The following is a 27,728-nucleotide window of genomic DNA, read 5'->3' on the forward strand; positions in this document are numbered from 1 at the left end:
CTCAAAATGCAGTATGAATTAAAGGACCTAATATTTATAATGTGCTTTCTAACTAGCCCAATGCCAAAATCAGAATAGGTTCTGGTAAATACTGGTAAAAGTTGTTTTTATTTTGGGTTTGTTTTTTTTTTTCATCTTCAATGTTCATTTTCCTGGATGGAGGCAAGTGCTGCCACAAGTCGAATGGGTATCATTCACATTGTTTGGGGCTGGGGGTGCCGGGGGTAGAGGAGATGGCCCATGGGAAACAGTGTGGCCCCTGGATTACTCAGTGGTCATTGTGATGAAACAGACATCACGGAGATGCCCCCAAAATGCCGTGTGGTTGACTTAATGTTAGGGAAGAGGGAAAGGGAACTGAAAACAACCTCAGGGTTTTGAGTCTGGTCACCAAAAAGCTGCTGATGCCATTGAGAGCTAAGGAAATGGAGGAGGAGCAGGTTTGGAGAAGATAATTAAGTAGAAATAGATGGACAAGCTTCAGCCTGTCTAAAATGTCAGTAAGCACTGGGTGTGTAATCCAAATATTCTTCTACATCACAAGAGAAAAATACTGTACCTGAGGATCTTCACTGACCGGCAACTTTGAGTCTTGTTTGGAGAGGAAAAGCCACTTGAAATTTAGTAAATTAGGTTATAACATCTGTATCGAGACTGGAGAAGACTTAATCCAACCACCTAATTTTACAAGTAAAGATGCCACATCTCAAACATACTCTTTGTTGAGTGGCAGGGCCAAGCCAGGACTCCACACCATGTAAGGGGAAATAATTCAGATTTCTGAAACGTTCAGATCTGGAATAAGATACCATGCAAACTTTTCAGAGTTGTTGTTATTTTGGTTTGTTTGTTTTTAACTAAACTAGCATGGTTTACAGATTATAATGAAAGGTCTTGTTTGAGAAAATTTATTGCCGTATAAACCATTGTCTACAAAATCACTTTTGAAGTTGATTTCCAAGAATTCAGGTTCCATGAAAAGCCTCAAGCTTAGGGTACCTAGAGCTGTTTCTTGCTTGGGAAGACATGACTCCTTTCAGGTCATTAAAATAATGACACCCCGTGTACATAATAAGGGGCTGCCGAAGGAAAGGGTGCGGTGCTTCCTGCACGAGCCCTGTTTCTAGAATGTCAGGCACAGAAGAGTAACTGACAGCAGTTTCCTCTGAAGAAAGAAGATCGTGCCCTGCTGACCAAGGAAGAGTGCCTAATACCATAACAGAACCAGTTAGGGGAGATTTGAAAAAGGGGGAGGGGGGGGCAATGGGGGAGGGAGCTGAGCAGAGAGGGAAATATTTATAACTGTGACAACATGTTTCCTTGTAATAATTTATGAGCCTACTGGAGAAAAAGGAAACACACAAACTATGAGTAAAATATCCAAAATGTAAACATCATGCCTTCTGCAAATTTTCTTAAGTTAAAAATTAAGGTTGAGGTTGACTAAAGCAAATGACTATATTTTCATGGTCTCTTATTTCCTTGATGCTAAGGGTTACCAACTGATTTACAACTTCCTGTGTTGTTTTTTAATCTATATTTGTCAGCACATTTTTAATGTCAGATTACTTAAAATAGACATCTTGGGTCTAAGAGGACAGGAATAATATTATGTTGACTTCTCTAAAGGTTTCATAGTACTTTACAAACATTCTCTTTTTGTCTAAAAAAGCTTTATATTTCTACATGAGTTTCAATATAGTTTTAAGTTTTTTTTTATTCTAACTGATGACTTCAGGACTGAAATGCAGTTCACTCAGTGTGCTTTGAAATTAAGTAAATTACATGTATACTTCATCCAAAAGGTTTCGGACTCCTCTTACTCAGGTAGTTTAAACTGTGAAAAATATCAGGGAAGCCCATGAAAAGAGAAAGACTGGAATCAAGTACTTAGGATTCTTCCATTGTAGTTTCTCTTTCAACCATTGGGACATATTGGCTCATCTGATTTCTGCAAATTATAGAAACTTGTTCAAAAGGAATATTCTCAAATATAAAGGCTATGACATAGCTTCATCTTCATATAAGCTATTTTAGAATGTAATTAAAATGCAGCATATAAAATATAAATATAAATTTATATTTGACTACAGGCCCAGTACACAAATTTGTGCATGGGAGGTCTGGCCAGCCTCGCCCCAATGGGCAGATCAGAGCTGGGCCTGTCGGGAGTAGGGGACAGTGGGAGGTTAGCCGGCTGGCGCCCCGAACAAGGCCTGATCAGGATCAGGCTGGCTGTGGGGAGGGGCTGTGGGAGGTTGGCAGGCCAGCCCCAACCCTGATTGGTGTGAGGGAGCCAATTGGGGGTGGAGTTGGCTTGGGGATTGGGACCGTGGGCCCATTGGGGTGATGAGGCAGATCAGGGGTGGAGCCAGCCGTGGGGAGAGGCTGTGGGTGGTGGGCTGGCTGGCCCTGCTCCCAAATGGGGGGTGGGGGGACTGATCAGGGGCCAGCTGCCTGGGGGAGGGGCCATTGATAGTGGGCTGGCCAGCCCTGCCCCTGATCAGAGTGGGGGGCCAATCAGGAACAAAGCTGGCTGGGGGGAGGGGCTGCAGGAGGTTGGTCAGCTGGCCCTGCCCCCATATGGGGTGGTGGAGGCTGATCAGGGGTGGGGCAACTGGGGGGAGGGGCCACGGGAGGTTGCCCTGTCAGCCCCACCCCCTGATCGCCGGTTCACTGGCATGACCGGTTGTTTTGATTGTTATGGCATTTTGGTCACTGGCTTTATATATATAAATATATATATATATATATAAAATTCAAAACAGGTTTTCCACAAAGATAATAGCAAACTGATCTTTATTATTATAATTGACAGATACTGATACTTAATTTCTAATTCTTAAAACAAGAGATAATTTAGAGTATTTCCTATTAATGTTTTAAATACTTTAAATATTTAAAACCTAAAATTTAAATAGAACACTCTAAATGAAACCAAACAAAAATTTATCCATGATTAGACCTATTTGAAATAGTTTACAGCTGAGTTCAAGGGTATGCCTTTTAGAGTATAATTTAGTAAGCTAAACAAATATACTCTGAGTGGCTTCTAAAAATATTTTTGAAAAGCATTAGTTGTTTTCTAAGTATTTATAATGGAACCTACCATACTTTCCGTCTCTCACACTGAGGAAGTTGGAGGATAAGGTCAATCTAAGAATAAAAAGTACAGTTTTGAATTTAGCAATTTCAAGATCTCTGGTATTTCAATTTTCAAAAGAAGGACTTGTTGAAAGTTTGCCCTCTATGCCCTAATTCTTTACTTTTGATGAAATTTGTTGAAGGAAATTTTTTTTAAATGAACTCAATCTGGGCAACCACAGACCACACTGGATTCTGAAAAACAAAAGATAAAAAGAAGAATAAATTGAGCTATGAAGGGGAAAGACAGATTTTCTCATTTAAAAGTTAGATGTAAACACTCTCCTTTTCTAAATAGGCGATTTGCCTTAGTCCTGACCATGCCACATAACTACCTAATTATGCCATGCTATCCAGGTCTCAGAGAAGTTGAGTCCACAGAATTCTTAAAATCAGATAGGACTGAATATATGTTTGATATTATCAAGACTGGCTGTGTGGAAACGGGTTGATAGCATGTACTCATTAACAAATTCTTCTGAGGTCATTAGACTCCTTGGGCAGTATTAACAATTACATATAGAAATAACATGGGCCAGTGTCCTCTGTGTGGCTACTCTAATCTGTTTTCCAATGCTCGCATTAGAGAGACGACCCTTTCAATAATAACAGTAATTATAATAACACACCTTTGGGTTTAATAATAGCTTCCCTTTGAAGAACTTCCATTATTTTCACCCACATTATCTAATTTGTGCTAGAAATAATTTGATGAAGTAGCCAGGTAGCAATTATCATTATCCTTCTTTTACAGATAAATAAACTGAGGCCTAGGGATTTTCTTAGCATCTGACAGTTAGGAAGAGAGCCAAGGATAAGCCTATAATGCAGTGGTCTATCTTCCAGATTATTACCATCTTTAGAAAGTATCTGGGCATCTGAAGAACTGTTCTATCCCTTGGGAAGTGTTTGCACAGGAGCCAGATCTTTCCCTTTTAAATTGCATTTACTTTAAGAAGGTACTCTTTTTCAAATTCATTAGAGAGGATTTTGTTTTCTTAGGTCATTAAGATAGGAGTACTCAGATTTCTTTTCAAATTGTGTTGGCCTGAAGCAGAAGTACGCTTGAAATACTGAAGATGTTTAAAATAACCTGGAATCAGTTTCTTTAATTATCTAACTTTAGTTTTTTAAATTCCAAGCCCAAGTTAAACAAGATCAAATCAAGACATATAAATAAAAATGGGCACGAGGTGTTAACTGGAGTGTCCTAGCCAGGTTGCAAATTGGTTTACTGTGGCCTGCCAACTTGAATTCCTCTCGCAGCTTCAGCTGGAAGGGGTAGTCTTCATTTCCTGTCCTAACTTGTACTGTGTTACCGTTCACTGTTTAGGTGATTAGCATGTGGATCTGATGGTCTCAATGCTCTATTAAGTTATAAATGTTCAAACTACCAGTATGCTGTAAGTAAAAATAGAAGTTGCTATTAGATGTCTATTCATACTCTGCAGAAGCCTGGCAACATTCTAAACCTTTTCAAAATGTAAATACTGCATATTAAGCATAGGAAAGAAAATTAATGTGCTGCATTTGCAAATTTATTTCCAAGTCAAAAATGCAAAGGGGGAGGAGGATCTCATAGCAGAATTGATATTCTACATTTACAGGATATATTAAGAGTTTGTAATGGCCTGAACACAAAAGAAAAACACTTTAGAAATGAATTAATTTAGTTTCTCTGATAATCATAGCTTTTGAATTTACTGTCTTTTGATTTTAAATTTATGGCCTCAGTATGACATTAGCAGAGTTTATTGCATTTGGCAGGTGGCATTCATATGTTATTTTACGTGCAGTATATTGTGGGCAATGGGTTACCATTTTTTTGTTAAAATTTCCAGAACCACACAAGTTCTTCTTAATTAGACTTGCAAATTAGTAATGCCTTTCTCTTTGGGGGGAAAAATACTTAAAACATTACAGGGATTTGTATGCCTTTTTTCCTTGTACTGGGAAAAGTTTGCAATAAAGTTTGCTACTTGAAACTTTGACATTTTTTAGTAAGTTCTGATTTACACATGAAGTCATCCTTTGATAATTCCAAACAAATGTCTTTTTCAAGCAAGCCAGTGTTTTGTATGTGTCCTCTAGTTCCAAAAGGGTTTAACAGATTTATCTTGCTTTCTGCCACTTAAAACAATGGAAAGTTGTCATCTCAATTACATTTTTAATATTTTGAATAATTTAGTAATTGACACCTTAATCATAGATTTCAGCAGTACAAACACTACCCATCGATCACCTGCACTTTCTCCAGAGAAAATATTAAACAAATAAATAGCAATAAACAAAAACAAACAATAACAAAAAATAACAGAGAAACAATAAATCAGAGTTAATACTATTAATAATGTTATCACATAAAGTAGAAAAAGAAAGCATGAAGTAACATTTTTCAGATAAAATCCTTATAGTTCTTAGGCACAGTAAGATCTGAAAGCAGGGTTTAATTTGTATAGTGTGTTTTTAAAACTAAACTGACCCTGTACTTAGTTCCAAGAGGGTTCAAAATTCTTATCATTGATTCCCATGATAGAGGTCCATTTCCTACTGAATATGTAAATTCTTAAAAGATTTTTAGTGATATTGTTTGGCTTGTAAGTAAAGTTCTTGGATATTTTTTAAGCTACATAATGGTTGATAATGAAATTTTGTTCTTACAAGTATTACATTTTGCCAAAAAGCCACTTACTTTATATTCTTTAAATACCATAGCATGATTCAACTAAAGCTTGGAATGTAAACTGTCTTAAATAACACTAATGAAATGTACACGTAATGAACAATATAACTAACTTAATTTTCATGTAACAGATAACATCTGGGGGAAATGTGTATTGGTAAGCTATATAAAACTAATTTTCTAGTGACCACATCTGTAGATGTTATTTATTGTATGTTCACTTAACAGTCGATTATTCAGTTTAGAAATCTATTCTCTTCTTTATTAGAGCTTTTAATGTACTCACCTTGGTTCAAATGGTATGCTCATTATCTGAAAAAATATAAATGGCATTCACATGGAACAACATGATTGTTTTTATTATATCCATTTGTGTGCAAGCATTCAAAAAATGGCAAGAGAAACACATTTATTGCTTTACATTCAAAGTAATATTTAGGGGGTATTTGAAAGTCAAGCAAAACCAATCATTTGGCCAAATGGATGTATGTGTATAATCAGAAACTCCTGAGTTTTAATCTCAGCATTAGGCCTCAGGCAAGTCACTTAAAGTCATTCCCTTTGTTTCTTGATCTGAAGATTATGGGTGCTATTCTCTTATAGAGAAAGGGAGGTTGCTAAATCAGGGTACCAAACAGGAGTGTTTTTTTAATAAACATACTTGATCCTTTTTCTGTTTTTTATTTTTCTAGATTTAAGAGGTAACATATTAGGCTTTTGAGGAAAAAAATATGAGACAATTACAATTCTATAGGAATGTATAAAAATAGTTATAAAACTAGCTTTATTTAATTTGCTTCAACTATTCATAGACTGAGGAAATTATAACGTTCTTTCAGAAAATCTAACTTAATAAAGCTGACCATGTCTCCCTGTTTTAAATAGATTTTATTACAGAACCAGTGATGTTGTAAAACATGAGGTTTTGTTAAAAAAAAAAAAAATACAAAGGCCTAATTGTATTTTTTTTTTTTAAAGAAAGTATTGCATCAGACGGTTTCATTTAAACATATTTGCTGGCTCTGTGCTCTCACCACAATTATTGATTCTAATTTTTCTTAAACTTTTTTTTTAAATGCCACTTAATGGGGAAAAAAATCACTGTGATGCTTCTGTAAACTATATTTGACTGTATACCTTTTTATTATTAGTTAAACAGCTTTGTGTTTACCCTCATCTGAAATTAGGATATGTTTTCCCTTACCGTACCTTACTAACACAGCCAAGTGTAACTCTTCATGAAAAAAAAGTGTAAGATTAAAAAAAATTTTTTTTAAAGAAAAGTGTAGCTATGGTTTGATTCCCTGATAGCATAAACACCCTGAAGAAAAGGAATTACCCCTCCCCCCCTCCCCCAGCTTTGTGCACAAGGTAAATCAAGTGACTAGCTGTATTAGCTACACTCAAAGTCAAGTAGAAGAAAAGCTCAACTCTCAGTCAGAGCTCCAGGTTCTAGGGATAAATGGGAGCTTCATTCCACCAGAGAAATGATGTGGACCTGAGGGGCTCCAAGTTTCCAAGTGTGTGCCCAGTACACACACCCTAGTGCCCAAGACCAGGAGCGCTGGGTCATTGGCAGGTAGTTCAGATTAGCTTTCTAAAGAAATCCAAACCACTGGGACGGCTGGGAGGGGTAAAATGAGAGAGTTGAGCACAAATATCTGCTTACATTTAAGTGTATAATCTGATGGAAGATGGGGCACAGGTGGGCAGATGGTAGAATCTGCTAACAGGATGGAGAGGGAATAGGGAATCTGTTGAGAACTTCCACCTCGAGGTGAGAGAATTAGCAGAAAGGCCTAGCCTGTATGTGGAAGTGCATAGCAGTGGGACAGATATGCCACAGCAACAAATAAAAGGACATTTCAGCTTCATTAAAAGGATATACTTGTATCTTGCCCATTAGCTCAGGCTTATTTTCTCCAAGCCTGCAGGAAATTCAGTAACCTCCCTTCAGTTCTTCTTCTCTTCTTATTTCAATGTCTCACCCACCACCACTCCCCCCATATTTCTATTTCTCAGCCTATATTAAAGTCTGTACCACTCATCCTCTTCCCTGTCTCTGTATTCCCATGTGCTGCTTATTTATTTTACCTATAATGTTTCAGAGGACACTAAAATATGTTTAGCTATTTCATTGTCCTAGTTTAGTAAAATAAAGAGCAATATAAAATGTAGGAGTATGAAAAAACAAGCGTGGTGAAAAAAGGTACAAATAATTTTGTAGGAAGCTGAAAATGCCTCCATTTAGGAAAAAAACTGGGGCTTATGAATGTGATGAGAGAAAAGAATCATTCTGATATGCTTTTTCTTGATGTTCTATTTTGATTAACATTTAGTCAACTTAAGATAAACAATCTGGAATGATGTCATCTAACAGAATAGAGAGCAAGTGCTCAATAACATCAGTAATTTCCAAGTATGGCAGCATGATGACACATGCCAGTTTACTGAAAACTGAATAGGCCAGGAAGTTAGCACACCAGGGTTTAACTCCCAGACCTAGCAATTATTTGACTAAGCCAGTCATCTAATCTCTTGGTTTCCAATTCACTTGACTGTAAAGTTAGGACACTTCATTCCTACTTTATATGTATACGAAGCAGCAACTTTCTATAAAATCAAATTAAAGTTAGAAATATGAATCCAATGTAAGATACATTGGTATGACCAAGCAATAACTTAGCCTCCAGTACATTTCAAAACCCATATAAGTAAAAATAAATAGTTATATTTAAGTGATGAAATAATATATAAGCTTATCTAAACTATTGTGAAATTAGAAATGAATATATAATGATTTTAGGGCTTTTCCAGGCCTCAGGGGATGGTAATTATTTGGTGAATTTATGCATTTCCAGAGTATTGTCTTCAAACTTGTAAGGCTCACGGTCTGACTTTGTCAGCAAATAGGAGAGCGTCATCTCAGGGCCACAAAAACAGGATCATGGAGCTTACTATATAAACTAGAACATCAATTTATTGATTTACAGTAAGGAATGTGATAAGCAAGAGAATCAGAGCACAAAAGTGGACATATCTTTATAGATCATTTGAGAGATGGAAAGTCAAATTATGATCAAAATATTGGTTGTTCAACATAGAATCAGAACAAGAGGAACTAATAAAATGATTCAGATGTTTAATGAAATCAGTGCCCTCGTCTCCTCTTTCTTTCTCCCGACTCCTTTTTTTAAAATTTATTGATTTTTTTTTTTAAGAGAGAGAAAGAAACAGAAGCATTAATTTGTTGGTCCACTTACGTATGCATTCATTGGTTGATTTTTGTATGTGCCCTGACTGGGGATTGAACCCACAACCTTGGCATATCAGATGATGCTCTAACCAGCTGAGCTAACCAGCCAGGACTTAAATTGACATTTTAATTCCTGTTTCTTCATTTCTACTGTTGACCGACCATGATCCCCCTTCCTCTGTTTGATACACTCTTGCTATAGAATTATTAAATGCTTACAGTGAAATTTTGCCCTGCCCTCTGTGCTCTTGGTTGATTTTGCAAGCATCTCTGATTTACTGTGTGCTGGCTTTATACAGTAACCTAGAGCCTTTAGCAAGTTCTTGATGGCCATTTCACTATGGCCTGCAAGAACAACTATACCTCGCTGAGTAACGTCTATCACAATCAGGATGTTATTGAGTGTTTTAAACATCTAACCCTCTACCAAACTTTGAGAAGAAATACAGGGGATCTAAACCCTGGTCTCTGCGTACAGAGAGCTTGTAAGCAGGAGGAAGGGGATACTGACCCATGAACAATGAAAGCTCAGAGAAGTACAAAATGAAGTCCTAAACCAAATAGGATGGAAAGAGAATTAGACAGTGGGTAGAATAAAATGCTAATTATCAGATGCAGAACTGAAATTGTAAATTGTGGTTACACACAAAAGGCTTTATCGTAATACAGCTCTTTTCTTCCCCTCCAGCAAATGATAGAGGTCGTCAAGTCTTCAGGCGACCTTTTCCCCAACCCTCTAGAAGAAGGAATCTCATTTGATATTTACTCAACATTCATAGAGCCACCCCCAACATTGGATACAGAAATGAAGGTATGTTTCTTTTTGTTTCCTAATTCAACCTATCTCAGCATGAGACTTTCTAAGGGTGAGAGGAAAGGAAGCAAATATTCTTCCATTTTTCTCTCCCTTGTGACTTTCCTCAGCTAAATATAAATATTTGTTTTACCATTGATTCACAGGTGGGTCAGCTGAGATTGGTTCAGGAATTTTAATCTTTTCCACTCCATCATCTTCCCCAGTTTCCACCTTCACTTTCTCAAAGTAAGCACGGTTAGCACCATGACTTGATCTGTCATGATGCTCATAAATAATGAAAATGCAGGATGTTGTCAAATTGCAATCTCCTGGCAGATTGACATCACTCCTGGTAGGAAATGACCCAGAAGTTTGAGGCTCCATATAAATCCCCGAATGCTCTAGATATCACCTGAACATTGTTTACTTTCCATATTCTAGATATTGGATCAAGAACAAGGCTCAGTGGAGTCCCAGCCAGCAGCCAGCACTTCAGAGACAGATGCTTTAGCTGGTCTTACCATTGAAGATATAAAATCCGTGCTTGCCCAAGTCACAGATGACATCCTAATCGGCATTCAGGTGCTCAGCCTTGATAATGTGCTTGCTTACTTCATTACTGGTTAATTAGCCAACCTCATCCTTAATGTCTGTAAGCACTACCTACACTCAGCTAGCAAGAGCATCGCTTATGATGGAAGAGTTCAATTTAACATCTCCACATAACTCTCAGTTGAGTCATCTGAGACTCAATAACATCACAAAATAACTTCGCCAACAGCACATAGTGTAGTGAGTGTTATCAGTTTGAAAAATCATTCAGCATCGAAACCCAAAAAATAACATGGTAAAGACTTGGTGCCTTGTCATAACAAAATCGCTCATGCGAGAGTAATTAGAGTACATTGCTAAAAGCAGTAAACACTGAAGATCACAGCATAATTCTCAGCTAAGTTTTCTCACCAAGTTTCTAAAAGAAGTTTTCAAGTCTTTGGACTCCTCAAATAGTTTGCTCCTTTTCACATCGCACTAATAGCTACACAGTTTATACCAATGGATGCATGAAAACGGTGCTGGCAACAGCCAGCTCAGCAGCAATTGCCAATGATGGATCAGTCGGCTTAGCTTTATGCTTAATTTTTTTTTTCTGATCCAGAAAAGCACATTTCTACCTCTACACAAAGACTTACATCATTGCTCAGGCAAAATGATTAAATAAATGAATTGCATATTTTGAGAGGATTTATAATTTCTTGTGGAAATGACTGTGAATCAATAAGACAGTCTACTGCATGTTTAAAATATTAATGCATCGTAGGGAAAGATTAAGTTGATATCTGAGCATGAGACTGTATATAAAAAGCACACTGTATTAACAACTAATTTAGAAAGGGCAAAAGATTAGCTTGGCATAAGCATACCTTGTTACTGTTTAATCATCAAATGTTAATGCACTATTTACATGAACGTTTAATGATTTGATGCCAACAGAATCAGCCAAAGTTCTTGGCTTAATAAAGAGTATTTAGTGTTTACCAGAAATAGTGGAAGAACACGTTTTACACAAAGCTGTATTGTTAACAACCCCATGAATGTAATAACTGGTTACTGTGTGGAAGGGCAGAGTGCAGTTGAATCAAGCTGAGTTCAGAACATATCTCCTTTTTAGAAGTGATAACATTTCATCTAAATATAGTTTATGTATAATCATGGCCCTGGGCTCCTTTGCGATCCTGTGGCTCTGAAATTATTGCTGAGGAACTACTAGACAGTAATAGAATTGTTTGCAGGCCCGAAAAATTGAAAACATCTTTACCAAGGCCATATTCCATATAGTGAGTGTGCTTTTAACTATTTATTGATTTTTTTTAATATTAGAGTCTGCGGTATTTATAACACTACTCTGTAAACAAAATAATATGATTGCTGTATACGTACATGATTGTCCATTGGCCTGCAGCGATCCTTAACTGGGCTTGGAAGTTCATTAGTTGGGTCATCTAAGTAGTATAATTAGACATAGAGAGAATCTGGACCAGAGGAGAAGGTGCTACGATCATTTCCATATTAAGTGGATTCAGGGATTAGCCTGGGCCAAATTACTGCCAACTTTTCAATAAAATGACATGATGATGTGGATTTATGCAATGCTTCAAGATAGTAAATCCTTTTATGTATTTTCTACCAATTATTGTAGTAAACTGTAGGCAAATTAGGCAGGCACTTCTCTGACAAATAAATGAAAAAAGGAGAGACGCAGGAAAACTGAGTCATTTGTCCAGAGTTTCCAAGGTCAGAAGCTGATGAAAGACTCTGAATGGGAGTTGTAAACTGGGTTCTAGTTTGAATTCCAGAGCTATCCACAAAAACCACATAACCTCTAATATCACGACCAGACTACTTTGGATTTTAATACTCCCGTGGTGTGGCACTTTTTCAGTGTTTGCCCTTGTGTCTTGGTCTGATTCCAAGTTGGGTAATTACTCTCCTTACCTAAATTCCTCCCCCTGTTTTAGATGGTAAGTTATTTTCCAATTCAAAAACCTACCTCCCAGTGTCCCGGCTCTTAAAACTGCCGCATCCCTGTTCAAAGGTAGCCACATGCCAGTGGCCAGTGTGTGTAGGCCTGAATACACTGGCCTGCTGTAGAAACATTTACTGAATTATTAATTGTAAACTGCTTAAAATTTTCCAATAGTTTTTCTTCTCATTTACTTTAAAAATCATATAATTATTATATTTTTTGGAGGAAAAGGCAGTAGAGAAATCATGTTTTAAGTACAATTTTTTTCAGAGCTCCTTCTCTAGTGTGGTTATAGGCATATTTTACTTCCTGTAATTCAGAAATTTCTGAAAATGTAGGGTGAATCCTTAAATTTTGTATATTAATTCACTTACTTTCCCATTGACTCACTTTATAGTTTTAGAGATTTATTAAGAATGAAGAAAAAAAAAAGAATGAAGTTATCTTGGCCTGGAGATGTTAATTAAAATTATACTGAATAGAGCAAACATTTAAGGTTATATAGTTTAGTTATTTTAATTTTAAAGACACATTGAAAATGAAATTATTTTGGCCCCATATTGTATAATAAAAGATTATACCCAATGGAGCAAACTTTAATATATTTAAAGAATTACATTTTAGAGAAATATGAATGTTAACACTAAGTTCTTGCTGTTAAATGTTGGCTGTTGGCTCAGTCTAAGCAACAGGGTAAAATAAGTGAAAACCTTGAGAGAAGTTTGCCATCTTGGGACTGTAGAGATTTTTAGGTCAACTTGAATTTCCAGGTTAGAAAACCCGAGTGAGATCACCTCACGGAAGTGATCACTGAGAGGCTACTGAACCAGGGCATATGTTTCCCATTCTTCCGGAAAGGAAACAGAGCATACCCAAGCCTAGTGGGTGTGGGGTAGCTTGTCTGCTCAGCAGGGTTCTAAGGAATAACCGGGAGAGATGGTAGACCAACGACAACCTGGTTTTGACCAGATAAGGAGTCTTTCGTCTGGCTCTGTTGGTTGTGCCTGAACTGAAGCCTGATCACCACAGTGGTGATCTTAAACGTAACTCCCCTCTGTCAGTACACCACTCTGTGAGGTGTGCACCTTACCTCCAGGAATCTTTTCCCCAAAGCCCACACTTATGTAGATGAATTCTGTTTCAGTGAAATACCAGAAAGGTCTCCAGGTTAATGTGAAAAAACCCTGGTAAGACAGTGAAACAGAAGCTGGTAGATGATAGTACATCTATTCTTAGTTGAAAAGAAATGAGATTATTGATGGGCATAGAACACATTATATCATCCACTGCTTAATGGCAGAGATACATTCTGAGAAATGCATCATTAGGTAATATTATTGTGCAAACATCAGGGAGTATACTTAACATCAAACATCATGGAGCCTACATCACCAAGGCTATGTGATGTAGCTTATTGCTGTTAGGCTACAAGCCTATGCAACATGTTACTGTGCAAAACAACACAAGATTAAATTAAGTACAGGGGAGAATGATGCAATCAAGAAACACAGTAATCATGAGATGTGTGAGTCCACTGCCTGTGAAACAAAACGTTTTTTATAAGTAGAAAGAGAACACTCTAAAATAATAATGAAAAGGTTGTATATTAAATATATAAACTAGTAACATAGTTGTTAATTATCATTATCAAGTAGTATGCACTGTACACTATTGTATGTGCTATATCCTATATAATAAAAGGCTAATATGCAAATCAACTGAAAAGTGAAACAACTGGCCACTATGATGTGCACTGACCACCAGGGGGCAGACGCTCAATGCAGGAGCTGCCCCCTGGTGGTCAGTGCACTCCCACAGGGGGAGCACCGCTCAGCCAGAAGCTGGGCTCATGGCGAGCGCAGTGGTGGTGACAGGAGCCTCTCCCGCCTCCACAGAGCGCTAAGGATGTCCAACTGCCAGCTATCCCCCAAGGGCTCCCAGACTGTGAGAGGGCACAGGCAGGGCTGAGGCCCCCCCCCCCCCGCCCGAGTGCACAAATTTTGTGCATCGGGCCTCTAGTACTTTTATATGATTGGTAGCACAGTATGTTTGTTTATACCAGCATCACCACAAACATGTGAGTAATGTGCTATGCTACAACATTACACTGGCTACAACATCACTAGGCGATAGGATTTTTTTCAGCTCCATTATAATCTCACTAGAGGCCTGATGCACGAAATTCATGCAAGGGTCTCAGCCCTCACAGCCCCAGCCGGCCCTCGCAGCCCCTCACAGCCTCGTCCAGAAGGTCATCCGGAAGGTCGTCCGGGCGGTCATTCTGCTGTTTGGTCTAATTAGCATATTAGCTCTTTATTATATAGGATGGGGCCACTGTCATATATATAGTCTGTCTTGGACCAAAATGTCCTTATGCAGCAGTGGACTATAATTGAAAGTGGGAAGAGTCAGTTTAGTTCAAACTTCCCAATCCTTTGGAATTGTGACCACATTATTCTTCCAACCATTTTATCCCTATATGGACTAATGTGCATGGCATAAAGAAATAAGAGTAACATATTTTTAAAATATTTCATAACATCATGTCACTGAAATATAATGGTGAATATATCACAAAATTAGGAATTAGAATTATGAATTTAAAAGTTAGCATGTAATATTAACTTAATACTTAATTTTTAACTGCTCAATATTTCAGGTAAGAACTAAGACTCTAAGTGGTCAAGTGTCTTGCCCAAGGCTACAATAGCTAAACTAATCCCTAGGTCTCCACACTCCTAGACCTGTGTGCTCCTTTTAGCTCTCCCCTAATCATGCCTGAGGGATTAGAGATTCCTAAAAAATTGACAGAGTTCCTTTGTAACCTGGAGTACCATTTTCATCTCTCTTTGGCTGTTTCACTCTACCACCAGAAAAGGACAGAATGGAAAACCAGAGGACAGAACTTGGTCCAAGGCTTGATAATACTTGAACAATAACAACAACAAAAAAATCACTTGATACTCTGGCATTACACAAGAATCTAGAATTGACACCAGCGTGATCTTTTCAGAAATGTTTAGTCCTTACTGTGAAGGTAAAACAAAATCTCATCAGATAAGGCAACCAAGATGTAGTATTTCAAAACTATCTATTATAGTTATCCTCATAAAGAAAGAAATAAGAATGGAAAGGTATAGCTGGACCAAAACAGTATTTGATTTTTAAAATGTCTACATAAAATTAATAGGAGTTCCTTAAAGTATAATTACCCTGAAAACTTGAAATTATGTTATAGATATGAACATTCTAAACTTTGAATTAGTAATTAACACATATGTATAAACTACTCTTCATACACTTGTAGATTTTTTTAAATAATCTGAACAAAAACACCAATTTTACCGGATCACCCACTGCTGGTTTCTCTACACATGATTTTATTATCCATCACGAAGAAGAGCAGACATTTCCGGGGCTACTAATGTTCAGTTAATGTGGAAGTATTTCTGGAAATGTGCAGGTAGCAATGCTAGTCCACGGAATATCACTGCCAGAGGCTAAATGCTATCACAGCTGCAGCAAACACTAGAACCTGTCAGCAATCACTGACTTTTTTCTACCAAAACTATACCACCAAGTGGCATAATTCCAAGAGTTATAATGTTTGATGAATATATTTAATTAAGAAAATTATTCTAATCATGAGATTATTTGTGTTGCTATTTCACAACAGAAGCTTTCTGGGATCCCATTTAGAATGTACTACACAGGAGACAAAAACATTTATTGCAAAGGAGTGGGGAGACCAACAACATTGCAATAACTGAGCCCTGAGCAGTTATTCTGATTCGATGCTTCTTGGTAAAGTCTGTCTGAAAATACAGATAAATTATCCTATCTTCCAACACAAGGCTATGTGAAAAATGGCTGTCCAAATACCACTTCCTGTTCATAGCAGACATGCTATACATTGGGAATGTGCAGAGAAATATGATAAAGTGTTATCACATCACTACAGGCTGAAACACGGCTATGTCTGCAAAACAGGAAGGTGTGTGAGGGATAATGTCTGTCTTTAGGCACTATAGTATGTCAAAACCACAAAGACAATGTGCAGCGAAAGATAGCTCCATCATAACCACTTTTTTATGATTGTCTTCACAGGCCGAGATAAACGAAAAGCTGCAAATACAGGAAGAGGCCTTTAATGCACGAATAGAAAAATTGAAAAAGGCCTGAGGACTCGGTACAAAGAGAGTGATGCTGAACTTCACAGAAACAAACAAAACCAGTCAGAATAATAGACTCTCTAGAGCATCGTATCTCTTTTATTTAGTTGGGAGAGGAAAACCAAGCCCCACTTTTTATTATCGTAAGTAATTAGAAAAGCATTGGCCCCAATTTTGCTATCTCCTGTCCCATAGCAGCCTCTGAATTTATTGCATTGAGTGTAATAAGAACATTCTGTATACAAGAGTTTGGAGAATTATATATATAAATACAATTACAATACTCCTTTGACATTTTGACTAATGAATATTATTCATCTTCAAGGAGAATGAAGCCAACATTTTTAAATACAGACAAATAATAATTTTATCCATATTGACTACCCCATAAATGAAGCACTGTGGACAGATACTACTACCACACTACAAAGTATAAAACTTACTAAACAAAAGCTATTCAAATGCATCTACTAGGGGATTTTTTTCTTAAATCATTTGGTTTCCTTATTTGAACATTTCAGTGTGAAACCAATTTTCTGAAATTACATAATGCAGTTTGAAGCAGTTTAATTTATTCTGTACTGTATTTGTTATTTCTAATCTTGTTACTCTCCCAGGAGAATACATGACCTATATAAAAAGAAGCAATGTATAAATGGTTATTAAAGACCAACCTATATGTAGACCGTAAAAATCTTAACTACAAATCAAACACAGAGCTCTTAAAATTAACCATTATATTGCAGTAGAATGATTGAAAACATCTCAAGCCTTTAAATACCTTTATTAAAATGTAATTTCAAAAGAAAAATATCTATTTACCAACTGGTTATCCCTAGTTGGACAAATTAAACTAATTATTACTTAGGCCCTTTCCAAATGTCTTAGACTTCGGAGTATTTCAGAATGGAGAGGTTGCTGGGAGGGGACAGTTCCTTCAAATAGTTTCCAGTTTATACTGGAACCAGCTGTACTTGCATCTGGGTGGTACTTGGTTGGATATGTTCTGTCTGTGCTCTAACCTCAGGTTATAACCTTACCTTCTCCATCAGTTCCAGAGAGATTTCCCAAAATGTGTTTATTTGGAGGAGAGGCAGATCTGGCAGCATTTGGTAATTTTCTAAGAACACTGATCAGCAGTGTAAGCGACGTCCTTAAGATGAAACCATGTCTATTGCTCATGTAGTTCCAAGACTGGAAGGCCTGGAGATGTGCTGAGATGTGTTTTTTCCTAGAGCTGTCTTCACTAATTGAAATGTTCATGGCCACAGCAGAGCACTAGGGGGGCTCACATATCTTAATTCCATCAAGCAGTCTTTTTCTCCAGGGAAAACAGAAGTGAAGCTAGAGAAACCACAAACCGGGAATAAAGGAGCTTCTAGAAATCACCAAAGAGCTTCAAATGCAGTTGTTGGCACAGAGTGGACCTGCATTTCCAAGAGTACTTATTTTGAGCAAAGGTACCAAGAGTCCACCCTGGCTGTGTGGCTCAGTGGTTGAGCATTGACCTGTGAACCAGGAGATCACGCTTTAATTCCTGGGGTCAGGGCACATGCCCAGGTTGCAGGCTCAATCCCCAATTGGGGGCATGCAGGAGGTAGCCAATCAATGATTCTCTCATATCATTGATGTTTCTATCTTTCTCTACCTCTCCCTTCCTATCAGAAATCAATAAAAATATAATTTTAAAAAATTATAAGAGTCCAAAACTGTTTAAAAACTGCAGTAGGATCCCTAAACACTACACAGAGACAATATACTATAACTAGAGGCCCGGTGCACGGGTGGGGTCCGGCCAGCCGGTTCGCCCCAATTGGGACCAATCAGGCCAGGCCAGCCAGGGGAGGGGACGTGGGAGGTTGACTGGCTGACCTTGCCTCTGATCAGGGTCTGGGGGCCAATTGGGGGCGAAGGCAGCCAGGGGAAGGGGCTGTGGGTGGTTGGGGGAGTGATCGGGGATGGGGCCAGCCTACCAAACCTGCCACAGCCCCTCCCCCAGGCCAGCCCCACCCCTGGTCGAACTTTTAGTTGAGGGGACAATTTGCATATTAGCCTTTTATTATATAGGATTGTGCCTAAAGCACATGAGCATGCCTAAAGCATGCCTCTGGAGTAAGACTTCCAGAGTCTGATACTGGCTTCACCAATGGCTAGTGTGTGACTTTGGAAAGGCTGCTCAACCTCTATTTGCTCATCTGTTAAATGGGCATAATACTTATTTTGAGGTAGTTATGAGGATTCAATAAATACATATTAAAAGGATGTTTGTTCTAAGATTTGGTTTCCATTTACCTTTGAGGATACCACAAAGCCACTGTTCATTTCTAATACCCACTGCCCAGAATTGCTAGCCTTCTCTGCCTCTCCACTAACACCTGTGTGTCCTCCCATAGTAACCACGTTGCCACCCTGCAGGCCTACATCTTCCATGTGTGGGAGCCTAACTTTCATACCTAATAATAAAAAGAGAAAGAGCAATCATAGTAACAGTAGCTACAAATTTGAATTCACAGTCTCTGCTCTTTTAAATTAATTTCAAATTGATAAAGAAATATATGTACTTACACACAATTATTTTTAAAAAGTGTAGACAATGAAAAATGCCTTTCACCCTAGCTTCTCTCATTTCACCTCATTTTTCTCCCTACAAGGCAACTATAGCTTCCAGTAAGTTCTTAGAAAAGTATTTTTTGCCCATTTAAACAATTGGGTGATTGTATCCTGATTATACCTGTACAGTGAATTCCTAGAGGAATAAATTTTTAGGTCAAATTTTATTTGCATTTCCAATTTTGATAGATATGATCAAAGTGGCTTCCAAAGATATTTCACCAACAATGTATGAAAAAAACTCTTTCTCTACATTGCTACCAATAGCATACATTGCTCAATTTTTTATCTTTGATATTCTGATAGATAAAAAGTAATGTTACAATATTGTTTTAATTTGCTTTTATTGTTTTACTCAAAATGGACTGAACACCTTTCATATGTTTATGAGCAAATTACATATATATATATATATATATATATATACTTAAATTATACATGTATATGTGTTAATTTTCCTAATAACCCTAAGATAGACAGATATTATTAGCTTTGTTTTATTTACAAGTTCTGAAGCCTGAAGCTTTAAAGATTATTAACTTGACCCAAGTTGCACAATAATTGATGGATTAGGGCTTCAAACCCAGGTTTGACCTATTTTACAGATGAGGAAACTGGAACACAGAAATTTTAAGTAATTTTCCCATGACCACACAGCCAGTAAATGGTAGAACCAGGTTTTGAACTTAGATATGTATGAGTAAAAAACCCACATACTTAACTTTTATCTTTATCTAGTTACGTCATAGCCAATATGAAACAAAGTGAAAACTGACCTTTTCATTATTAATTATAATAATAAGGGAACAAACTTGTTTATGTTGTTACCATATTAAGTATTTATAAAACTTGTGCAAGGATGCAGTGTATCACCCAGGTCCCTTCATTCATTCGTGCATTCATTTTTTTACTATAAATTCATTGAGTACCTACTGTGTGCCATTGCATTTAGTAGTGAGCAAATAGATGTGGTCTCTACTTAATCTAGTGGGAGTGATAGTTAATACTAACTGTGAAAAAGACAAGCTTCAGGGAATTACAAGTATTGGACAAAGGAGCTTGATTTAATCTAGGAGGTCAGGGAAGCAACCCACGAGTTTTGAGATTTGAGCTGGGGTCTGAGGGACAGAAGTTAACTAGACGGAAGACGGTGGAGGAAGATGGGGTCCAGCTGAGAGAAACGCATATGCAAGGTCCCTGGACCACAAAATGAGGCCGAACAGTTGCCCACAGCCAGAGCTTGCAGGCTTCCATGGACTACACAGATTTTTATGTTTAACCTAAAAGCAGTGGGAACTTGTTGATAAGGTTTTAAGTAGCAAGTGACATCAGATTAGTATTTTTAAAAAGGCTATCTCCCTGGTGCCAGGATTTCTACCCATAGAAATGTGGAAAAATATTCTCATGAAAGGATTCCTACTGTTAATGGTGCTATAGCTCTACTTCTCAGCAATTTCTAAGAGTGGGAGAAATAAAGAAAAATTCTGACTTTTTTTAAAGTCACAAAGTCCACCTACTCCAAGCAGTCTCTGACACAAAGGCAGCCCTCTGAAGAGCCAATTAAAACAAAACTAACCTGTCACTTAGACAAGCAGCTGGCTTTCCCTTATCCGCAGGAAGGTGTCTTTCTTCCATTTGCAGGAATAATTTGGGGTGTTCTTTCTCACCCCCATGATAAATTTCAAAGACAATATATTATATTATGAATAAGCCACAGTCTGCCACTATCGCAGGTACTTGCAGGCACTATTGTGCCTAAATATAGCTGGGGAGTCATTTTTTTTCCAAAATCTGAATATAAAGCCCCTATTTCTGTCCTCCATTTGATTGGAACTATTCAACCATCCTGGTAGATAATAAGTTTGCATGTTCTTAAATTGCATTTCATTATGCTTCATTTCCCCTAGAGAATCAATGTGCTCCTTTTCCCAACAATTATAGCAGAGAAGTACTTCTGACATCTCAAATTTCAGAGTCTCAAGAAGATGGCCCTCTTCTGGACATCAAAGTTTGTGGGGAGAGGGGGAGGGGGGGAAGGTTCCTGATTGATTTGTTAAGAGAAGTCAGAACCCCTTTGTGGCAGTCAAAGTACCTATTAATTTAAGTTTCTTAAGCAAAAATAATCTAGATCTAAAGAATACCATCTTGTTGGAAATCAAATCCCAAAACAGAGAGAGAATACCAAAAACCTCTTTTGCTTTTAGAATTCCACCCATTTTCATGGAAATACCAGCAGTGGTGATTGGCTTAACATTTTTTCTCAGCGCTGCCAAAGAATTCTGTTATTTTCTTTTCTTGTTGGCGCCAGACAATGTTCAATGATCATTTTGGTGTTTGTTTCTTCTTTTTAATCTAGTGTGTAGTTTATTCTGGGTACTTTCTAGGCACTGGATGAACTAAGACACATAAAGTCCTTGCCTTCATGAAGTTCATGGAATTGCTAAAGTTTATAATCTAGAATCAGATGATAGCCCAGCTGGCATGGCTCAGTGATTGAGCATCAACCTATGAACCGGGAGGTCACCGGATAAGCAAGTGGATAAATAGGTAATCTTCGATAACAATAAGTAATGCCAATGATTAATGCAAAGCCAATGGGATAAAGGGTTCTGGGAGAGCTACTTTACCTGGGGTGCTCCAAGAACCCTTCTTGTAAGGGATGACTTTTGAGCTGACCAGAATAGAAGGAACCAGCCATGGGCCACACCATGGAAACTTGGTTCCAGGTAGTGAAAACATCGAGTAAAGTGGCATTGCTAAGTAAAACTTGATCACTCAAAGCAGCTTTCAGGGGAAAAGGGCATCTCCAAGGCCTGACCCTGGGAAATAACCAGACTGGTTTTTAACCTCAGATCCTCCCACTACGAATCTAGTGCTTTGCCATTCCATCATATTGACACGGTCAGATTGCCTTATTTTTTTTTTTTTTTTTTTCAGAAATGAAAAGGTAGAATTTTAGAAATAAAATGCTCATCAGTATAACTCCCAACCCAAATAAGCCCACCCACTTAAAAAGAATCTTGTTCCAAATCTCCTTTGCAGAAGAATTCCAAATAAATTAAGTAGCTACTGCACTCCAGAAAAGGAGGAGCATAATTCCCACTCATCATGTGTGGGCTGTGCATGGCAGAATTCAACCAGAATAAAAGAATACAATAAGGGGAGGGGGGTAGTACTTGTACAGTTAAGAAATTTGACCAATGCTACTTCTGACAGATGATCAAGGTCAACAGCCATAGTCATAAATCACGTTGATGGCAAGTACTTTTGATATCAGATAAAGAAAATAGTACTTTACCTCTGTGCTCTTCCTACCAAAAACCATAATCCCAGTCTACTCATAAGAAAAACATCTGGCAAATTCCAATAGAGGAGCATCCTATGATATAGCAGATCAGTACTCTTCAAAACTGTCAAGGTCATCAAAAACAAGTAAAGTATGAGAAAATGTTGCAGCCAAAAGAAGCTTAAGGAGACATGACAACTAATGTAATAGGGAATTCTGGATGTGATTCTGGAACAGAAAAAGGAAATCTATTAATTATACCAAATATATTAATATAAGATTAGTAAAAATAGTAATTAGTAATAATAGGGGAAACTGTAGTGAGGGAAGGGGACAGTATATGGGAATTCTGTACTATCAATCTTTCTGTAAATCTAAAACTGTTGTAAAAAATAGTTATGGAGACAACCAAGATGGCAGCATAGGTAAACACCTGAACTTGCTGCCGCACACAACCACATTAAAACTACAACTAAAAGACAAAACGAATATCATCCAGAAACACGGGAAGGCTGGCTGAGTGGAAATTCTACAACTAGAAGGAAAGAGAAAAGTGCATTGAGTCCGGTTGGAGGTGCAGAGCTGCGGAAGTACGGAGGCGTGTGAGGAAGGGGCTGGCAGCTGTGTATGCTGTTGTCTTTTTCAATTGGGAGGGAGATACAAGCTCCCAACTCCTCTGAACTCCAGTTCCGGGCAAGAATTTGGGGACCCAGACTCACATGAAGAGAAACTGGACTGTCTGGCATTGAGCCGGAACGTGAGGGCAGCTTTCTTGCAGAGGTGCTTGCAGCATTCATTGTTCCTGCATGGGGCCACGGGACACAGACCCCAGGACCTCTCTGAGGCAGAGCACACTGGCAGCCATTGAGGTTTGCTCCGCCCTGGTGATTCCCTGAGGCCCCACCCCACCCAATTTACAACCCCACCCAAGCTGTGCACAGAGGATTTTGCATATGAATGGCCTGGCCTTTCTCCACCTAAAAACCTGTCAAACTGTAGCTGTGTCAGAGAACCCCAGAGCTTCCAAAAGAAGGCCTAAGACTCGTCAGCATCCTGCATTGCTTCACAGCTGCGCCTCATCTGGGCACCTTCAAACCCCAAACAAAGAAGAGGAATCTGAAGATCTCTCTGTAGCTCCTGCTAGGTGGCCTCAGACTTTGCACCTCCTTGGAGATCCAAGAGCCAGTGTACCCAGTGGTTAGAGTGTGACCATCCAGATTACAACTCCTCAGATCCATAAGAGATGCACTCAGGGGGCAGACTCAGTCAGCGCCCAAGCCCCACTGAAGCAAGTCCTGCCCCATAAGGGTGCCTCCAGCACAGAAGTTTTCCCATTGTAGACACAACTGGTCCTCACAGCCAATTGGCCTGGAGGTCAATTCCTCCCAGTGATACCAACAGCAATCAAGGTTTAACTACAATAAGACTGTGCACACAGCCCACAAAGGGGTGCACCAAGAGTGTCCACCTCAGGTAATTCTGGAGGCTGAGCCACTGGGCCCTATAGGACATCTAGCAGAAAGCCACTCTATCAACACAGGGAAGCAGCCAAAATGCAGAGACAAAGAAACAGGTCACAAATGAAAGAAATGGAGGAAAGCAAACTACTGGATATAGAGTTCAAAACCACTGTTATAAGGCTACTCAAGAATCTTCTAGAAACCTCCGAGAAATATAGTGAGACCCTCAAGGATATGAAAAAGGACCAATTAGAAATTAAGCATACACTGACTGAAATAAAGAATATTATACAGACTCCCAACTGCAGACTAGAGGATCCCAAGAATCAAGTCAAAGATTTGAAATAAGAAGAAGCAAAAAACACCCAACCAGAAAAGCAAAAGGAGAAAAGAATACAAAAATATGAAGATAGTGCAAGGAGCCTCTGGGACAACATCAGAATTATAGGGGTGCCAGAAGAAGAGAGAGAGCAAGATATTGAAAACCTATTTGAAGAAATAATGACAGAAAACTTCCCCTACCTGGTGAAAGAAATAGACTTATAAGTCCAGGAAGTGCAGAGAACCCCAAACAAAAGGAATCCAAAGAGGACCACACCAAGACACGTCATAATTAAAATGCCAAGGGCAAAAGACAAAGAATCTTAAAAGCAGCAAGAGAAAAACAGTTAGTTACCTATAAGGGAGCACCCACACGACTGTCAGATGATTTCTCAACAGAAACTATGCAGACCAGAAGGGAGTGGCAAGAAATATTCAAAGTGATGAATAGCAAGAACCTACAACCAAGATTACTCTACCCAGAAAAGCTATCATTTAGAATTGAAGGTCAGATAAAGAGCTTCACAGATAAGGAAAAGCTAAAGGAGTTCATCACTGCCAAAACAGTATTATATGAAATGCTGAAAGGTATTATTTAAGAAGAGGAAGAAGAAGAAAAAGGTAAAGATAAAAATTATGAACAACGAAGTAACAACAAATACATATCTATCAACAAGTGAATCTAAAAATCAAGTGAATAAATACTCTGCTGAACAGAATAAACTGGTGAATAGAATAGAATCAGGGGCATAGAAAGGGAGTGGACTGACAGTTCTCAGGGGGGAAAGGGGCATAGGGGGTGCGGAAAGAGACTGGAAAAAAATCGTACACCTATGGATGAGGATGGGATGGCAAGGGCAGGGGGTGGGGTGGGAACCGGGTGGAGGGGAGCTATGGGGGGGAAAAGAGGAACAACTAATAATCTGAGCAATAAAGATTTATTAATTCAGTTAAAAAATAGAAGTACTGTCAAAAAAAATAGTTATGAATTTCAAAGAACCTTGATGAAAACCAAACCAAAATTTTTTAGAAGGAAAGATGCCCACTGTCAGATTTCACTATTGACAGGATGACACCCCCTTATAAAGGACACACGAAAAGTCAGTATAGCCATTTTGAACACTAGAGGAGAAAATACATGCTTATAAAGAAGGAGAAAGTGATAATCCCATTTTAAAGAGGAAATTGCTAACTTCATCAGTCCTGGGCCACTCCTTATTTCCTCAGTTCCTTGGTAGAACTTGAAACTTCCTATAACTGTGTAGCTCATAAAAGCAAAGAGCAGATTGGTTCCTTTTAAATAACAAACTCTCTAAAATACTAGTATAACATGATAGGATAATCTATCAGCTGAGTAAAAAAGACCAATCACTTATAGAATGGTCCCAAGCTTTTAAACTGGATACAAATTCAAAATCAAATGAAGAAAAAATAGCCTCTGTTCTTAAACTAGTGAAATTTTATATTATGCATTGTCAATACATCGTATTCATAATACAAAGGCCCCAATTCAACCAGAATAAAAGGAACAAAGTACTCATCTTCCAGCCTCCTACAGGATCAATTGTGGATTTTATTTCCTTATATTTTTCTGTATAATAATTGATGCCGTTATTTTTCCACGAACCCCATCCAATCTCCTTTTTGATTGTTATTGGACCTATGGATTAGGATAAAGTAAAAATTTGTGCTAAATCTGTAATAGTAAAAAATTTGAAATTAAATAATAAAAAATGTTCTCACTCTATGTTGCCTGATCCACAATTTGTTACATCTGCTTAGGAAACATAATTGAGTGATTGGATAAACGTAATGACCCAGAGGATTCAATTTTAAAATAACAGGACCATGGAACCATGGTGCTGAAAGCCTGAAATATCATTTAATTGAATCCTTTCACAATGAAGAAACTGAGGCCCATAACAATGAAGTCTTGGTGATCACAGGGCTAATTTATGGCAGGAAATAGAATCCAAATATTCCTCCCTCCCCCACCCTCCCTCCCTCCTTTCCTTCCCCCTACATTCTCTCCTCCCTCCTTCCTTTCTTTATTCGTTTATTCAAACATGCTTATATTCAACAAATGTTGACTGAGCATCTATGCTAAAAGTTCATAATCACCGAGTCTAGTGGGAGAGGTAGATTTTAATCACACAATTATAAAAGAATAAGTGTAATTGGTGCTGGGGGGGGGCAGGGAGGAATGTTCTGTGATGAGAGCTTATTTAGAAGAATCTGAACAAATCAAAGAAGGTGTCAGTGGGAGAGTCCTACTTAAAGAATGAATAGGCACCAACTAGGCAAAGAGGGGAGAATGAAGTTTTTAGGCACAAGGTCAGCAAGTGCAGAATCCCTGTGGAAAGAGAAGATGGAAAGTAGAGAATGTGAAAAGGAGGCCTAGGGGTCTGGAGCCTCAAAAGTGAGAAGCACTTTCCAAAATTGGAAATGAATAGGTAGTGGATGTTAGGTTATGCAGTCTTGTATATCAGGATAAAGAGTTTTGTCTTTGTCCTAAATGCAATGAAATGTTCTTGCACGGCTTTAAGCAGAGTCATGGAGGTGATTGGTGAAGGGCAGACACATTTGCACTATGCAGAGAGAACTCTACTTGTCGTGGGGAGAACAGAGAAGAGACTAGAGAGGATGGGGTGACCCCAGTCAGGAGATTTTTCCAGCCTGGTACTCTTTCTGTTACACCACATATGTGTCAGAAGCTGTCCCTCAAAATCCAGGCCTCCATTATTCCTAAGCACATGCCTGGATTCCATTTCCCAGAGACCTTTGCAATTAGGTGTGACCAAATGACCAAGTTTCAGGCAGTGAAATGTGAGCAGAAATGAAAAGTGCTACTTGAAGGGTGTTGCTCAAGACCATACAGCACCTCTTTCATGTTCTGTCTTCCTCCTTTCTGCTGGCTGGATGGCATTGAGGAGAGTGGCAATTTGAAGATAACAGAACAACTGTTTGCCTGGGTTACTGTAGAACCACATGGTAGGAGGCAATTAACAACCTGGATGACTCTTCCAGACTGTCTTATGAGGGAGAAGTAAGCTTCCATTTTTTCAGAGTGATTTCATTCTTGGGTCTATCTGTTACAGCTATTTAACTTGCCCTAATTAATGCAATGAATATGTCTGTCTGTGTTTATGCATTTGTAATATGTCTCATATGGGTCAATGTCTATAAACTTGGAAAACAACTAGCAAATTCATTTACTGGGGACCTACTTATAGTTTTATTGCATAAGTAATTACTTCTCAGTTTATATAAGCCTACAGTCCCTCCTAAACTGACATTCTATGAAATAATTGACTGAGCCATATAAGTGTGATGAATTGTACACTCAGGAATTTCCCATGAGAGGGCACACCTTAAATACTTTAAGTGAGGCTAGTAATTTTTTAAATGTCTATGGTTGGCTTGGGATTTCTCTAATAGAATAAGAAAAGTATAAACAAGGTTCTAAATTATTAATT

General features: G+C 38.2%; 1 protein-coding gene across 3 annotated transcripts in view; it reads left to right on the plus strand.

The window, feature by feature from the left end:
• CABCOCO1 (ciliary associated calcium binding coiled-coil 1) overlaps window positions 1-16,869 on the plus strand; it is a 103,801-nt gene extending 86,932 nt beyond the window's left edge. For 2 of the 3 annotated variants that reach the window (XM_036336828.1, XM_036336830.1), the window contains 3 exons: window positions 9,772-9,894; window positions 10,321-10,461; window positions 16,511-16,869. In XM_036336828.1, the coding sequence (XP_036192721.1) occupies window positions 9,772-9,894; window positions 10,321-10,461; window positions 16,511-16,585 (339 nt within the window). In that variant the 3' untranslated portion in view covers window positions 16,586-16,869. The remainder of the gene's footprint in view (window positions 1-9,771; window positions 9,895-10,320; window positions 10,462-16,510) is intronic. The other variant, XM_036336829.1, reaches the window with a different exon arrangement.
• Window positions 16,870-27,728: the final 10,859 nt, after the last annotated feature.

Source organism: Myotis myotis, unplaced genomic scaffold (assembly GCF_014108235.1).
Source record: "Myotis myotis isolate mMyoMyo1 unplaced genomic scaffold, mMyoMyo1.p scaffold_m19_p_15, whole genome shotgun sequence".
Taxonomy (NCBI): domain Eukaryota; kingdom Metazoa; phylum Chordata; class Mammalia; order Chiroptera; family Vespertilionidae; genus Myotis; species Myotis myotis.